This window comes from Bufo gargarizans, chromosome 3, assembly GCF_014858855.1.
Source record: "Bufo gargarizans isolate SCDJY-AF-19 chromosome 3, ASM1485885v1, whole genome shotgun sequence".
Classification (NCBI taxonomy): Eukaryota; Metazoa; Chordata; class Amphibia; order Anura; family Bufonidae; genus Bufo; species Bufo gargarizans.
The window spans coordinates 250,240,710-250,257,397 of record NC_058082.1 but is presented as its reverse complement, the minus strand read 5'-3'; the positions used below and the strand labels follow the sequence as shown (position 1 = coordinate 250,257,397).

Sequence of the window (16,688 nt, the reverse complement as noted above, 5' to 3'; positions counted from 1 at the left end):
TGACACCCGCATGTGAAACAATATCTCCCGGAAAGGTTTATCTCAGTCAGATAGCAGAGCAGAGAGATAAGAGAAGTGACAGGACAGAGTTTAGATTACAGGTTGAATTAACCCTTTAGGGTCAAATTGGCTTCTCAGGGAGATATATATGTTAAAGGGATCCCTTCTGTCTCATTCAGTAGCTATATAACTATTGAGAGAGATGCATTTTATTTTTAAATACATTTACACATTTAACCCTCCATTTTAATTATATTATTTACCCCAGTGTTAAATTCACACCCCCTGGATGCTTTAATCATATATATAAATATGATAATTTGGGGCAGGGTAATGAGCCCGGTCCTCCACACCATAGAGAAAAGTGTGCAGATACTTCAAATGTTTGGAAAATGTAATAAAAAGTTTGTGGGGAAAAAAAAAAAAGAAAACCTCCCTGAAATGAGAAGTGCACCTCCCTGAAATGAGTTTTTGCAGGTTGAGATGTCTGCATTTTCTCTTTCACCCCCCACATCGTGAGCCTTGGGAGCCATCGCCCTGTGTCTTGTCCCTCAGTTCTCCCTCCTTGGACCAGTCTTGGTTGGTGCTGTCTTCTACACATCGGGGACGCCCCAGAAGACATTTGGAGGTGCTTCGACCCCGTCGTCTTCACTCGCTTTCGTTCTTGTCGGAGTCGCTCAGTTCATTATGTTTGCCCATTTTCTTGCTTACAATACATCACCTTCTACAACTACCCAATACCCCTATCCCCATAGTCACTGGTCTTAATGTTATGGCTGATGGGCATCTAGTTACCAATAGGCAATGTCGCCGGACAGCTATGGGGTCCTCGCTGTAGCACAATATGGTGTCCTGGAGTCATGTCTGTGGCATCAGATCAGCCAGCACCTGTCCTCAGACTACTACGACCTATAATGACAAGGCTTCCACTGTTTCCTCATCTAATCCTGAGTCTTACCTGGTTTTGTTCACTTAATACAGTTTCTTAATTCAAACGCTTTCAATTTGGGTTTTATTTAATAAAGTTTCCAATTCAAAACACTATATTGCGCATGCGCACGAACAGGCCGGACGTGCTCTCACTCCCCTCCTCCCCTTTTCGTAGTAGCGGTGTCCTTGCCATTCCCAAGATGGCTGCTCCCTTGCGGCTGCTCCAGGGACTGACAAGTTGCGTGTGGTGCGGCCGCCGGTCCTTGTCCTCAGCATCCTCCACGTCCTCCGCCGCCATCCGCCGCACCTTCTTGCGCTATTTCGAGGAGCGGCATGGACACCGGCACGTCCCGTCCTCCTCAGTGCGGCCTCGTGGAGACCCTAGTTTACTCTTCGTAAATGCAGGCATGAACCAGGTGAAGTCACGTGGGGGCAGGAGCAGCCGTCTATTGGCTATAGGAAAGGGGCGTGTTTCGAGGTTGTCATGGTGGTGGAAACCGAGGGGCGGGGCCATTTTATGATTGACAGGCGAGCTGTCAGCAGTGACAGGAGGGTTTGGAAGTGCATACCCTGTGTAATAATGTGTTATCTCCCTGGTATATGCACAGCATGTAAATAATACACATATATACACACACCGTACTTGTATCATTTCCGTAGCGTTCACCGTGTCTCACGTGACTTCGGGCAAGACAAAGTTTTCCTCCCTGGAGCCAATACATTTTACTTCTGTAGGGAAACATTAACATTGAAGTATCTGAAGGAACCGGCTGCGGCTCTATTGTCCTGAGCCTGATTCGCTCAAGCCTAGCCGCAAAAATCAAGGCGCTCGGCGCTCGTTTACTTCAGCCTATGACACAGGCCGATGCACAGTGAATGGGGAGGAATGATCGCTACCACAGGTCCCTCACTGTCGGTGCTGGCGATTATTGTACACCTCATCCTGATAACGTACCGCCATTATCAGCAGGGTCCCAGTGATTGTCTGAATATTGAGTCACCGCGGCTTAAAGGGATTTCCAAGGAAAAAAGATTTCCTGCAGCGCGGCCTCTGAGACCGGCGATGCACACTCACCCGCGCCGCGCCGCTGTCGCCATCCTCTGTTTACACCCGCTGTGGACACGGAATGACTGCTTGTGGCCACATCACTGCTGGAGCCATGCACGAGTCCACAGCGCAGAGACCAGAGGATGGCGACAGCGGAGCGGGGAAGTGGGCCCCCCGGCACCAACGGGTTAAAAATCATTTTTACCGGTAAATCCCTTTAACCCCTTAAGGACACAGCCCTATTTCACCTTAAGGACCAGGCCATTTTTTGCAAATCTGACCAGTGTCACTTTAAGTGCTGATAACTTTAAAACTCTTTGACTTATCCAGGCCATTCTGAGATAGTTTTTTCGTCACATATTGTACTTCATGACACTGGTAAAATGAAGTCAAAAAAAATATTTTTTTTGCACAAAAAAATACCTAATTTAACAAAAATCTTGAAAAAATTTGCAAATTTCTAAGTTTCAGTTTCTCTACTTCTGTAATACATAGTAATACCCCCAAAAATTGTGATGACTTTACATTCCCCATATGTCTACTTCATGTTTGCAGCATTTTGGGAATGATATTTTATTTTTTGGGGATGTTATAAGGCTTAAAAGTTTAGAAGCAAATCTTGAAATTTTTCTGAAATCTACAAAAACCCAATTTTTAGGGACCACTACAGCTCTGAAGTCACTTTGCGAGGCTTACATAATAGAAACCACCCAAAAATGACCCCATCTAAGAGACTACACCCCTCAAGGAATTCAAAACTGATTTTACATACGTCGTTAACCCTTTAGGTGTTGCACAAGAGTTATTGGCAAATGGGGATGAAATTTGAGAATTTCATTTTTTTGTCAAATTTTTCATTTTAACCCATTTTTTCCACTAACAAAGCAAGGGTTACCAGCCAAACAAGACTGTATTTTTATTGCCCTGACTCTGCCGTTTACAGAAACACCCAATATGTGGCTGTAAACTACTGTACGGCCACACAGCGGGGCGTAGAGGGAAAGGTGCGCCGTTTGGTTTTTGGAGGGCTGATTTTTATGGACCGGTTTATTTACACCATGTTCCATTTGAAGCCCCCTGATGCACCCCTGGAGTAGAAACTCCCTAAAAGTGACCCCATCTAAGAAACTACACCCCTCAATGTATTCAAAACTGATTTTACATACGTCGTTAACCCTTTAGGTGTTGCACAAGAGTTATTGGCAAATGGGGATGAAATTTGAAAATTTAATTTTTTTGCCTTATTTTCCATTTTAACCCATTTTTTCCACTAACAAAGCAAGGGTTAACAGCCAAACAAGACTGTATCTTTATTTCCCTGACTCTGCCGTTTACAGAAACACCCAATATATGGCTGTACACTACTGTACGGCCACACAGCGGGGCGTAGAGTGAAAGGGGCGCCGTTTGGTTTTTGGAGGCCAGATTTTTATGGACCGGTTTATTTACACCGTGTCCTGTTTCAACCCCCCTGATGCACCCCTGGAGTAGAAACTCCCTAAAAGTGACCCCATTTTGGAAACTACGGGATAAGGTGGCATTTTTTGGGGGACTATTTTTAGGGTAAAAATTCAAATCTTAGAGAGGGCTCACCAGCTGCTCTAGAATGGTATGGGTGCACCTACAAGAGGATTCACCCAGTCCTCTAGAACAATTGAAAAAGCAGGTAACAATAGTAGGGCACACCAGACACTTAATGCCACACGGAGGGTTAATTTACACGTTATTTATTATTTAGAAATAGTAACATATAATAATTAAAACATATTAAAAATATATTAAAAATACAAAAAATCCTAAGAAATCTTTAAAACATAGTGTCCTAAATGTATCCAATGGTGAATAGATGAAATGTTGTAACAGAAAGGCAGTCTTTCTTGAGAGTTTAATAAACTCACACCTTATTGTGACCGGAGTAAAGCAGTTGATCAGGTGGGATCGTTGAGAGGATAATCACTCAAATGGTACCACTGAAGAAGGAGCTGGAGTAAGCTCCGAAACGCGTATGGTAACTTAATCCCATGAGAAACAAACACGGCATTCGAGGATAAAAAGCGCTTGAAGAGAGGGATCGGTGCTCTTTTACTTTGATACCCAGGAAAGCTGGATATTTACTGTTCCATTCTGAGATTGGTAATTCTGGTGTAACCCTGCAAATCTGGACTACAACTACATTGAAGATTAGTGTGACCAGACCATCTCAAGAACAACACATTGACATCCGATCACCGAGGATCCCGAAAATCTTCCAACATTACCGCAACAAGCCAAACCGCACCGCATTACTGCCAACATCGCCTTCACTGTACGTGGGACGCCACGAGTGAGGTAAATAGGTCCGGTATCAACTGAAACAGTGAGTAAACTATTCCGGTCTATATTTGTAAGCAGGCAGTAAAAAACCTAGCGGCATTGCTGCACCATTTGAGTGATTATCCTCTCAACGATCCCACCTGATCAACTGCTTTACTCCGGTCACAATAAGGTGTGAGTTTATTAAACTCTCAAGAAAGACTGCCTTTCTGTTACAATATTTCATCTATTTACCATTGGATACATTTAGGACACTATGTTTTAAAGATTTCTTAGGATTTTTAGTATTTTTAATATATTTTAATTATTATATGTTACTATCTCTAAATAATAAATAACGTGTAAATTAACCCTCCGTGTGGCATTAAGTGTCTGGTGTGCCCTACTATTGTTACCTGCTATTTTTAGGGTAAATATGATTTTTGGTTGCTCTTTATTACATTTTTGTGAGGCAAGGTTACCAAAAATTGAAATTCCATCTCCATTTGCCATTAACTGTTAAGGAACACCTAAAGGGTTAATAAAGTTTGTATAATCAGTTTTGAATACCTTGAGGGGTGTAGTTTCTTAGATGGGGTCACTTTTAGGGAGTTTTTACTCTAGGGGGGCTTCAAAAGGGACATGGTGTCAATAAAAAAGGCCATCAAAATCGGCCTTCCAGAAACCGTGTCGGTCCTTTCCTTTTGCGGCCTCCCTTTTACTGATACAGCAGTTTACGACCACAAATGTGGCGTTTCTGTAAACTGCAGTATCAGGGTAATAAATATTAACTTTTGTTTGGTTGTTAACCCTTGTTTTGTTACTGGAAAAAACGGCAGCTGTGCTGTGGACCCCAGACACCCTAACTGGGGTGATGCAATAAAAGTTCACAAACTAACTCTCCCTTTTTTTCCCCTGCCTAATTTAAACTTTCCCTATGCTTTCCCTATGTACCTGATGGGGGGTCCTGGGGGCACAGATCGGGTCCTGGGGGGCACAGATCGTGGTGCTGGCAGCGATGGGGGACACACCTGCAGGCAGCTCCTCTCTCCTCCGGCTCTGGAACACAAAAGGAGGAGGAGAGGAGCGCCTGCCTCTTTTGAATATCGCGCCGGACCGCCCACAGACCAATCAGAAAGCGATCCTGAGTGGTGATGTCACCATCACCACTCAGGATCGCTGGATGGTGATTGGTGGAGTGAAATCACCCCACCATCACCATCCTGTTCCGGGTTATTTAGTCTTCAGAGACCCGAATAACCCGGAAACGCAGAAAACCGCAGGTCTGAATTGACCTGTGGTTTTCTGCGATCGCATACATGGAGGGGTCACCGGACCCCCCCCCCCGGCGCATTTGCCCCAAGTGCCTGCTCAATGATTTGAGCAGGCGCGGGGTTCCGATCACCGCCGGCCGCGCAGCGGTGATCGAAAATACACAGGGCGTACCTGTACGCCCTGTGTCCTTAAGGGGTTAAGTGGCGACATTTCCTTCCATCTGCCTCGTATTCATAAACCATCACTTTCCTTCCCTGCAGCGGAGGACGGCACTCGCTGGTTATTACCGCCTCCTGCCCCCAGTTATAGGGCCCCGCCATAACCAGTGAGCACTGGTTAACCCTTTAATGACCAGGCCTGAAAAGGCCTTGAAGGGATTCTGTCACCTCTCCTAACACAAATTCTGATGTTAAACCAGTCCTGCTCCACAGATTACCTTGAATCGGCTGTGCTGTTCTATACTGTGATCCGTCCAGTAGTTTTGCTGAAAAACGACTTTTATAATTATGCTAATTAATCCTGAAGGTGCCCAGAGGGGCGTTATGTTCCACTTTGTGTGCCCAGTAACGCCCCCCTGCAGTGCCCAAAACGCCTTCCTCCTGAATCCCTAACCGCCCACAGGGTCTCATCCCTCTCCTCCCCCTCCCTGACGGCCGAGCGAAGTCTCGCGCAGACGCAGTACCCACTGAGGGAAGAGCGCGCATCGGACGTCACTGGGCTCGGCGCATGCCCAGTGATGACGATGAAGCTCCTGCCCTCAGTCTCCAGCAAATCGCACTGGCGCAGCCCTCAGTGGGTGCTGCGTCTGCGCGAGACTTCGCTCGGCCGTCAGGGAGGGGGATGAGACGCTGTGGGCGGTTAGGGATTCAGGAGGAAGGCGTTTTGGGCACTGCAGGGGGGCGTTACTGGGCACACAAAGTGGAACATAACGCCCCTCTGGGCACCTTCAGAATTAATTAGCATAATTATAAAAGTCGTTTTTCAGCAAAACTACTGGACGGATCACAGTATAGAACAGCGAAGCCGATTCAAGGTAATCTGTGGAGCAGGACTGGTTAAAATCTGAATTTGTGTTATGAGAGGTGACAGAATCCCTTTAATGACCACTTTTGTACGTTTTTAGTGCAAGTGGTTCAAACGGTTGTAACTTTTTTATTTGTTGGACTATCAAAAAAAATATAAAAAAATGACGTGGCACATAAGAATTTGGGGGAAAACTGTGCAAAACATTTTTAAAAAGTAATTTTTTTTCAAACTATAGCTCCTTATTTTTTACATATGCTGACACCAACACAAATTATTATAATTCGTTTCCTTATACAATATGTATAGTTTCACGTCAATTTATGTATTTAAATTTTTTTCTTTTTTAACTTATTTTATGTTGCAGAAATATATTTATGACAGCCAGGGACCCGCCCCGCTCCCGTGCAGATGCTGTCACCCAGCTCAGTGCCCCGCTCCCGTGCAGATGCTGTCACCCAGCTCAGTGCCCCGCTCCCGTGCAGATGCTGTCACCCAGCTCAGTGCCCCGCTCCCGTGCAGATGCAGTCACCCAGCTCAGTGCCCCGCTCCCGTGCAGATGCTGTCACCCAGCTCAGTGCCCCGCTCCGGGCAGATGCAGTCACCCAGCTCAGTGCCCCGCTCCCGTGCAGATGCTGTCACCCAGCTCAGTGCCCCGCTCCCGTGCAGATGCAGTCACCCAGCTCAGTGCCCCGCTCCCGTGCAGATGCTGTCACCCAGCTCAGTGCCCCGCTCCCGTGCAGATGCTGTCACCCAGCTCAGTGCCCCGCTCCCGTACAGATGCTGTCACCCAGCTCAGTGCCCCGCTCTCGTGCAGATGCTGTCTCCCAGCTCAGTGCCCCGCTCCGGGCAGATGCTGTCACCCAGCTCAGTGCCCCGCTCCCGTACAGATGCTGTCACCCAGCTCAGTGCCCCGCTCTCGTGCAGATGCTGTCACCCAGCTCAGTGCCCCGCTCCCGTGCAGATGCTGTCACCCAGCTCAGTGCCCCGCTCCCGTACAGATGCTGTCACCCAGCTCAGTGCCCCGCTCTCGTGCAGATGCTGTCACCCAGCTCAGTGCCCCGCTCCCGTGCAGATGCTGTCACCCAGCTCAGTGCCCCGCTCCCGTGCAGATGCTGTCACCCAGCTCAGTGCCCCGCTCCCGTGCAGATGCTGTCACCCAGCTCAGTGCCCCGCTCCCGTGCAGATGCTGTCACCCAGCTCAGTGCCCCGCTCACGTGCAGATGCAGTCACCCAGCTCAGTGCCCCGCTCCCGTGCAGATGCTGTCACCCAGCTCAGTGCCCCGCTCCCGTGCAGATGCTGTCACCCAGCTCAGTGCCCCGCTCCCGTGCAGATGCTGTCACCCAGCTCAGTGCCCCGCTCCCGTGCAGATGCTGTCACCCAGCTCAGTGCCCCGCTCCCATGCAGATGCAGTCTCCCAGCTCAGTGCCCCGCTCCGGGCAGATGCTGTCACCCAGCTCAGTGCCCCGCTCCCGTGCAGATGCTGTCACCCAGCTCAGTGCCCCGCTCCTGTGCAGATGCTGTCACCCAGCTCAGTGCCCCGCTCCGGGCAGATGCTGTCTCCCAGCTCAGTGCCCCGCTCCCGTGCAGATGCTGTCACCCAGCTCAGTGCCCCGCTCCGGGCAGATGCTGTCACCCAGCTCAGTGCCCCGCTCCGGGCAGATGCTGTCTCCCAGCTCAGTGCCCCGCTCCGGGCAGATGCTGTCACCCAGCTCAGTGCCCCGCTCCCGTGCAGATGCTGTCACCCAGCTCAGTGCCCCGCTCCCGTGCAGATGCTCTCACCCAGCTCAGTGCCCCGCTCCCGTGCAGATGCAGTCTCCCAGCTCAGTGCCCCGCTCCCGTGCAGATGCAGTCACCCAGCTCAGTGCCCCGCTCCGGGCAGATGCTGTCTCCCAGCTCAGTGCCCCGCTCCCGTGCAGATGCAGTCACCCAGCTCAGTGCCCCGCTCCGGGCAGATGCTGTCACCCAGCTCAGTGCCCCGCTCCGGGCAGATGCTGTCACCCAGCTCAGTGCCCAGCTCCGGGCAGATGCTGTCTCCCAGCTCAGTGCCCCGCTCCCGTGCAGATGCAGGCACCCAGCTCAGTGCCCCGCTCCGGGCAGATGCTGTCTCCCAGCTCAGTGCCCCGCTCCCGTGCAGATGCAGTCACCCAGCTCAGTGCCCCGCTCCGGGCAGATGCTGTCACCCAGCTCAGTGCCCCGCTCCGGGCAGATGCTGTCTCCCAGCTCAGTGCCCCGCTCCCGTGCAGATGCAGTCACCCAGCTCAGTGCCCCGCTCCGGGCAGATGCTGTCTCCCAGCTCAGTGCCCCGCTCCCGTGCAGATGCAGTCACCCAGCTCAGTGCCCCGCTCCGGGCAGATGCTGTCACCCAGCTCAGTGCCCCGCTCCGGGCAGATGCTGTCACCCAGCTCAGTGCCCCGCTCCCGTGCAGATGCTGTCACCCAGCTCAGTGCCCCGCTCCGGGCAGATGCAGTCTCCCAGCTCAGTGCCCCGCTCCCGTGCAGATGCTGTCACCCAGCTCAGTGCCCCGCTCCCGTGCAGATGCTGTCACCCAGCTCAGTGCCCCGCTCCCATGCAGATGCAGTCTCCCAGCTCAGTGCCCCGCTCCGGGCAGATGCTGTCACCCAGCTCAGTGCCCCGCTCCCGTGCAGATGCTGTCACCCAGCTCAGTGCCCCGCTCCTGTGCAGATGCTGTCACCCAGCTCAGTGCCCCGCTCCGGGCAGATGCTGTCTCCCAGCTCAGTGCCCCGCTCCCGTGCAGATGCTGTCACCCAGCTCAGTGCCCCGCTCCGGGCAGATGCTGTCACCCAGCTCAGTGCCCCGCTCCGGGCAGATGCTGTCTCCCAGCTCAGTGCCCCGCTCCGGGCAGATGCTGTCTCCCAGCTCAGTGCCCCGCTCCCGTGCAGATGCTGTCACCCAGCTCAGTGCCCCGCTCCCGTGCAGATGCTGTCACCCAGCTCAGTGCCCCGCTCCCGTGCAGATGCTGTCACCCAGCTCAGTGCCCCGCTCCCGTGCAGATGCTCTCACCCAGCTCAGTGCCCCGCTCCCGTGCAGATGCAGTCTCCCAGCTCAGTGCCCCGCTCCCGTGCAGATGCAGTCACCCAGCTCAGTGCCCCGCTCCGGGCAGATGCTGTCTCCCAGCTCAGTGCCCCGCTCCCGTGCAGATGCAGTCACCCAGCTCAGTGCCCCGCTCCGGGCAGATGCTGTCACCCAGCTCAGTGCCCCGCTCCGGGCAGATGCTGTCACCCAGCTCAGTGCCCAGCTCCGGGCAGATGCTGTCTCCCAGCTCAGTGCCCCGCTCCCGTGCAGATGCAGTCACCCAGCTCAGTGCCCCGCTCCGGGCAGATGCTGTCTCCCAGCTCAGTGCCCCGCTCCCGTGCAGATGCAGTCACCCAGCTCAGTGCCCCGCTCCGGGCAGATGCTGTCACCCAGCTCAGTGCCCCGCTCCGGGCAGATGCTGTCTCCCAGCTCAGTGCCCCGCTCCCGTGCAGATGCAGTCACCCAGCTCAGTGCCCCGCTCCGGGCAGATGCTGTCTCCCAGCTCAGTGCCCCGCTCCCGTGCAGATGCAGTCAACCCAGCTCAGTGCCCCGCTCCGGGCAGATGCTGTCACCCAGCTCAGTGCCCCGCTCCGGGCAGATGCTGTCACCCAGCTCAGTGCCCCGCTCCCGTGCAGATGCTGTCACCCAGCTCAGTGCCCCGCTCCGGGCAGATGCAGTCTCCCAGCTCAGTGCCCCGCTCCGGGCAGATGCAGTCTCCCAGCTCAGTGCCCCGCTCCCGTGCAGATGCTGTCACCCAGCTCAGTGCCCCGCTCCCGTGCAGATGCTGTCACCCAGCTCAGTGCCCCGCTCCGGGCAGATGCAGTCCTCCCAGCTCAGTGCCCCGCTCCCGTGCAGATGCTGTCACCCAGCTCAGTGCCCCGCTCCCGTGCAGATGCTGTCACCCAGCTCAGTGCCCCGCTCCCATGCAGATGCAGTCTCCCAGCTCAGTGCCCCGCTCCGGGCAGATGCTGTCACCCAGCTCAGTGCCCCGCTCCCGTGCAGATGCTGTCACCCAGCTCAGTGCCCCGCTCCTGTGCAGATGCTGTCACCCAGCTCAGTGCCCCGCTCCGGGCAGATGCTGTCTCCCAGCTCAGTGCCCCGCTCCCGTGCAGATGCTGTCACCCAGCTCAGTGCCCCGCTCCGGGCAGATGCTGTCACCCAGCTCAGTGCCCCGCTCCGGGCAGATGCTGTCTCCCAGCTCAGTGCCCCGCTCCGGGCAGATGCTGTCTCCCAGCTCAGTGCCCCGCTCCCGTGCAGATGCTGTCACCCAGCTCAGTGCCCCGCTCCCGTGCAGATGCTGTCACCCAGCTCAGTGCCCCGCTCCCGTGCAGATGCTGTCACCCAGCTCAGTGCCCCGCTCCCGTGCAGATGCTCTCACCCAGCTCAGTGCCCCGCTCCCGTGCAGATGCAGTCTCCCAGCTCAGTGCCCCGCTCCCGTGCAGATGCAGTCTCCCAGCTCAGTGCCCCGCTCCCGTGCAGATGCAGTCACCCAGCTCAGTGCCCGCTCCGGGCAGATGCTGTCTCCCAGCTCAGTGCCCCGCTCCCGTGCAGATGCAGTCACCCAGCTCAGTGCCCCGCTCCGGGCAGATGCTGTCACCCAGCTCAGTGCCCCGCTCCGGGCAGATGCTGTCACCCAGCTCAGTGCCCAGCTCCGGGCAGATGCTGTCTCCCAGCTCAGTGCCCCGCTCCCGTGCAGATGCAGTCACCCAGCTCAGTGCCCCGCTCCGGGCAGATGCTGTCTCCCAGCTCAGTGCCCCGCTCCCGTGCAGATGCAGTCACCCAGCTCAGTGCCCCGCTCCGGGCAGATGCTGTCACCCAGCTCAGTGCCCCGCTCCGGGCAGATGCTGTCTCCCAGCTCAGTGCCCCGCTCCCGTGCAGATGCAGTCACCCAGCTCAGTGCCCCGCTCCGGGCAGATGCTGTCTCCCAGCTCAGTGCCCCGCTCCCGTGCAGATGCAGTCACCCAGCTCAGTGCCCCGCTCCGGGCAGATGCTGTCACCCAGCTCAGTGCCCCGCTCCGGGCAGATGCTGTCACCCAGCTCAGTGCCCCGCTCCCGTGCAGATGCTGTCACCCAGCTCAGTGCCCCGCTCCGGGCAGATGCAGTCTCCCAGCTCAGTGCCCCGCTCCGGGCAGATGCAGTCTCCCAGCTCAGTGCCCCGCTCCCGTGCAGATGCTGTCACCCAGCTCAGTGCCCCGCTCCCGTGCAGATGCTGTCACCCAGCTCAGTGCCCCGCTCCGGGCAGATGCAGTCTCCCAGCTCAGTGCCCCGCTCCCGTGCAGATGCTGTCACCCAGCTCAGTGCCCCGCTCCCGTGCAGATGCTGTCACCCAGCTCAGTGCCCCGCTCCCATGCAGATGCAGTCTCCCAGCTCAGTGCCCCGCTCCGGGCAGATGCTGTCACCCAGCTCAGTGCCCCGCTCCCGTGCAGATGCTGTCACCCAGCTCAGTGCCCCGCTCCTGTGCAGATGCTGTCACCCAGCTCAGTGCCCCGCTCCGGGCAGATGCTGTCTCCCAGCTCAGTGCCCCGCTCCCGTGCAGATGCTGTCACCCAGCTCAGTGCCCCGCTCCGGGCAGATGCTGTCACCCAGCTCAGTGCCCCGCTCCGGGCAGATGCTGTCTCCCAGCTCAGTGCCCCGCTCCGGGCAGATGCTGTCTCCCAGCTCAGTGCCCCGCTCCCGTGCAGATGCTGTCACCCAGCTCAGTGCCCCGCTCCCGTGCAGATGCTGTCACCCAGCTCAGTGCCCCGCTCCCGTGCAGATGCTGTCACCCAGCTCAGTGCCCCGCTCCCGTGCAGATGCTCTCACCCAGCTCAGTGCCCCGCTCCCGTGCAGATGCAGTCTCCCAGCTCAGTGCCCCGCTCCCGTGCAGATGCAGTCACCCAGCTCAGTGCCCCGCTCCGGGCAGATGCTGTCTCCCAGCTCAGTGCCCTGCTCCCGTGCAGATGCAGTCACCCAGCTCAGTGCCCCGCTCCGGGCAGATGCTGTCACCCAGCTCAGTGCCCCGCTCCGGGCAGATGCTGTCACCCAGCTCAGTGCCCAGCTCCGGGCAGATGCTGTCTCCCAGCTCAGTGCCCCGCTCCCGTGCAGATGCAGTCACCCAGCTCAGTGCCCCGCTCCGGGCAGATGCTGTCTCCCAGCTCAGTGCCCCGCTCCCGTGCAGATGCAGTCACCCAGCTCAGTGCCCCGCTCCGGGCAGATGCTGTCACCCAGCTCAGTGCCCCGCTCCGGGCAGATGCTGTCTCCCAGCTCAGTGCCCCGCTCCCGTGCAGATGCAGTCACCCAGCTCAGTGCCCCGCTCCGGGCAGATGCTGTCTCCCAGCTCAGTGCCCCGCTCCCGTGCAGATGCAGTCACCCAGCTCAGTGCCCCGCTCCGGGCAGATGCTGTCACCCAGCTCAGTGCCCCGCTCCGGGCAGATGCTGTCACCCAGCTCAGTGCCCCGCTCCCGTGCAGATGCTGTCACCCAGCTCAGTGCCCCGCTCCGGGCAGATGCAGTCTCCCAGCTCAGTGCCCCGCTCCCGTGCAGATGCTGTCACCCAGCTCAGTGCCCCGCTCCGGGCAGATGCAGTCTCCCAGCTCAGTGCCCCGCTCCCGTGCAGATGCTGTCACCCAGCTCAGTGCCCCGCTCCGGGCAGAGCACGGTCAGCTCTGCTTCTGCTGCTGACCGTATGCAGGCCGCGGGCCGTGCACCCCTGGTGTAGACGTCGTTATGTAAATCCGGCCCACACCTCACACTTCAGGGTCATGTCTTTTTTTCCTTCCAGTTTAAGCCCATTTTCCTGGGCACTGCGGACCCCCGGAGTGAGATGGCGCAGTACCGCAGGGTGGTGAACAGCCAGAAGTGTGTGCGGGCCGGGGGAAAACACAACGACCTGGAGGACGTGGGCCGAGATGTTTACCACCACACCTTCTTCGAGATGCTGGGAAACTGGTCATTTGGAGATTACTTCAAGGTATAAAAGTGACCCCCGACCTTACACGTACCGGCTATCTGCCCCCGGTTATATCTGATGTCACCACATACCGGCTATCTGCCCCCGGTTACATCTGATGTCACCACATACCGACTATCTGCCCCCGGTTATATCTGATGTCACCACATACCGGCTATCTGCCCCCGGTTATATCTGATGTCACCACATACCGACTATCTGCCCCCGGTTATATCTGATGTAACCACATACCGGCTATCTGCCCCTGTTATATCTGATGTCACCACATACCGGCTATCTGCCCCTGTTATATCTGATGTCACCACATACCGGCTATCTGCCCCCGGTTATATCTGATATCACCACATACCGGCTATCTGCCTCCTGTTATATCTGATGTCACCACATACCGGCTATCTGCCCCCTGTTATATCTGATGTCACCACATACCAGCTATCTGCCCCCTGTTATATCTGATGTCACCACATACCGGCTATCTGCCTCCTGTTATATCTGATGTCACCACATACCGGCTATCTGCCCCCTGTTATATCTGATGTCACCACATACCGGCTATCTGCCCCCGGTTATATCTGATGTAACCACATACCGGCTATCTGCCCCCTGTTATATCTGATGTCACCACATACCGGCTATCTCCCCCCTGTTATATCTGATGTCACCACATACCGGCTATCTGCCCCCGGTTATATCTGATGTCACCACATACCGGCTATCTGCCCCCGGTTATATCTGATGTAACCACATACCGGCTATCTGCCCCCTGTTATATCTGATGTCACCACATACCGGCTATCTGCCCCTGTTATATCTGATGTCACCACATACCGGCTATCTGCCCCCGGTTATATCTGATGTCACCACATACCGGCTATCTGCCCCCTGTTATATCTGATGTCACCACATACCGGCTATCTGCCTCCTGTTATATCTGATGTCACCACATACCGGCTATCTGCCCCCGGTTATATCTGATGTCACCACATACCGGCTATCTGCCCCCGGTTATATCTGATGTCACCACATACCGGCTATCTGCCCCCGGTTATATCTGATGTCACCACATGCCGGCTATCTGCCCCCAGTTATATCTGATGTCACCACATACCGGCTATCTGCCCCCGGTTATATCTGATGTAACCACATACCGGCTATCTGCCCCCTGTTATATCTGATGTCACCACATACCGGCTATCTGCCCCTGTTATATCTGATGTCACCACATGCCGGCTATCTGCCCCCGGTTATATCTGATGTCACCACATACCGACTATCTGCCCCTGTTATATCTGATGTCACCACATACCGGCTATCTGCCCCCAGTTATATCTGATGTCACCACATACCGGCTATCTGCCCCCGGTTATATCTGATGTCACCACATACCGGCTATCTGCCCCCGGTTATATCTGATGTCAACACATACCGGCTATCTGCCCCCTGTTATATCTGATGTCACCACATACCGGCTATCTGCCCCCGGTTATATCTGATGTCACCACATACCGGTTATCTGCCCCCGTTATATCTGATGTCACCACATACCGGCTATCTGCCCCGGTTATATCTGATGTCACCACATACCGGTTATCTGCCCCGTTATATCTGATGTCACCACATACCGGCTATCTGCCCCCGGTTATATCTGATGTCACCACATACCGGCTTATCTGCCCCTGTTATATCTGATGTCACCACATACCGGCTATCTGCCCCCGGTTATATCTGATGTCACCACATACCGGCTATCTGCCCCGGTTATATCTGATGTCACCACATACCGGCTATCTGCCCCCGGTTATATCTGATGTCACCACATACCGGCTATCTGCCTCCTGTTATATCTGATGTCACCACATACCGGCTATCTGCCCCCAGTTATATCTGATGTCACCACATACCGGCTATCTGCCCCCGGTTATAGCTGATGTCACCACATACCGGCTATCTGCCTCCTGTTATATCTGATGTCACCACATACCGGCTATCTGCCTCCTGTTATATCTGATGTCACCACATACCGGCTATCTGCCCCCGGTTATATCTGATGTCACCACATACCGGCTATCTGCCCCCGGTTATATCTGATGTCACCACATACCGGCTATCTGCCTCCTGTTATATCTGATGTCACCACATACCGGCTATCTGCCTCCTGTTATATCTGATGTCACCACATACCGGCTATCTGCCCCTGTTATATCTGATGTCACCACATACCGGCTATCTGCCCCCGGTTATATCTGATGTCACCACATACCGGCTATCTGCCTCCTGTTATATCTGATGTCACCACATACCGGCTATCTGCCCCCTGTTATATCTGATGTCACCACATACCGGCTATCTGCCCCCGGTTATATCTGATGTCACCACATACCGGCTATCTGCCTCCGGTTATATCTGATGTCACCACATACCGGCTATCTGCCCCTGTTATATCTGATGTCACCACATACCGGCTATCTGCCCCTGTTATATCTGATGTCATCACATACCGGCTATCTGCCCCCGGTTATATCTGATGTCACCACATACCGGCTATCTGCCTCCTGTTATATCTGATGTCACCACATACCGGCTATCTGCCCCCGGTTATATCTGATGTCACCACATACCGGCTATCTGCCCCCGGTTATATCTGATGTCACCACATACCGGCTATCTGCCTCCTGTTATATCTGATGTCACCACATACCGGCTATCTGCCTCCTGTTATATCTGATGTCACCACATACCGGCTATCTGCCCCTGTTATATCTGATGTCACCACATGCCGGCTATCTGCCCCCGGTTATATCTGATGTCACCACATGCCGGCTATCTGCCTCCTGTTATATCTGATGTCACCACATACCGGCTATCTGCCTCCTGTTATATCTGATGTCACCACATACCGGCTATCTGCCTCCTGTTATATCTGATGTCACCACATACCGGCTATCTGCCCCCGGTTATATCTGATGTCACCACATACCGGCTATCTGCCCCCGGTTATATCTGATGTCACCACATACCGGCTATCTGCCTCCTGTTATATCTGATGTCACCACATACCGGCTATCTGCCCCCGGTTATATCTGATGTCACAACATACCGGCTATCTGCCTCCTGTTATATCTGATGTCACCACAT

At 54.8% G+C, this 16,688-nt stretch overlaps 1 protein-coding gene across 1 annotated transcript in view; it reads left to right on the top strand.

The window, feature by feature from the left end:
- The first annotated feature begins 999 nt into the window (after positions 1-999).
- The window catches only part of AARS2 (alanyl-tRNA synthetase 2, mitochondrial), a 34,221-nt gene continuing 18,532 nt past the window's right edge, over positions 1,000-16,688 (top strand). Inside the window, exons 1-2 of the mRNA XM_044284835.1 lie at positions 1,000-1,346; positions 13,365-13,553. Of these exons, the coding sequence (XP_044140770.1) occupies positions 1,053-1,346; positions 13,365-13,553 (483 nt within the window). The 5' untranslated portion in view covers positions 1,000-1,052. The remainder of the gene's footprint in view (positions 1,347-13,364; positions 13,554-16,688) is intronic.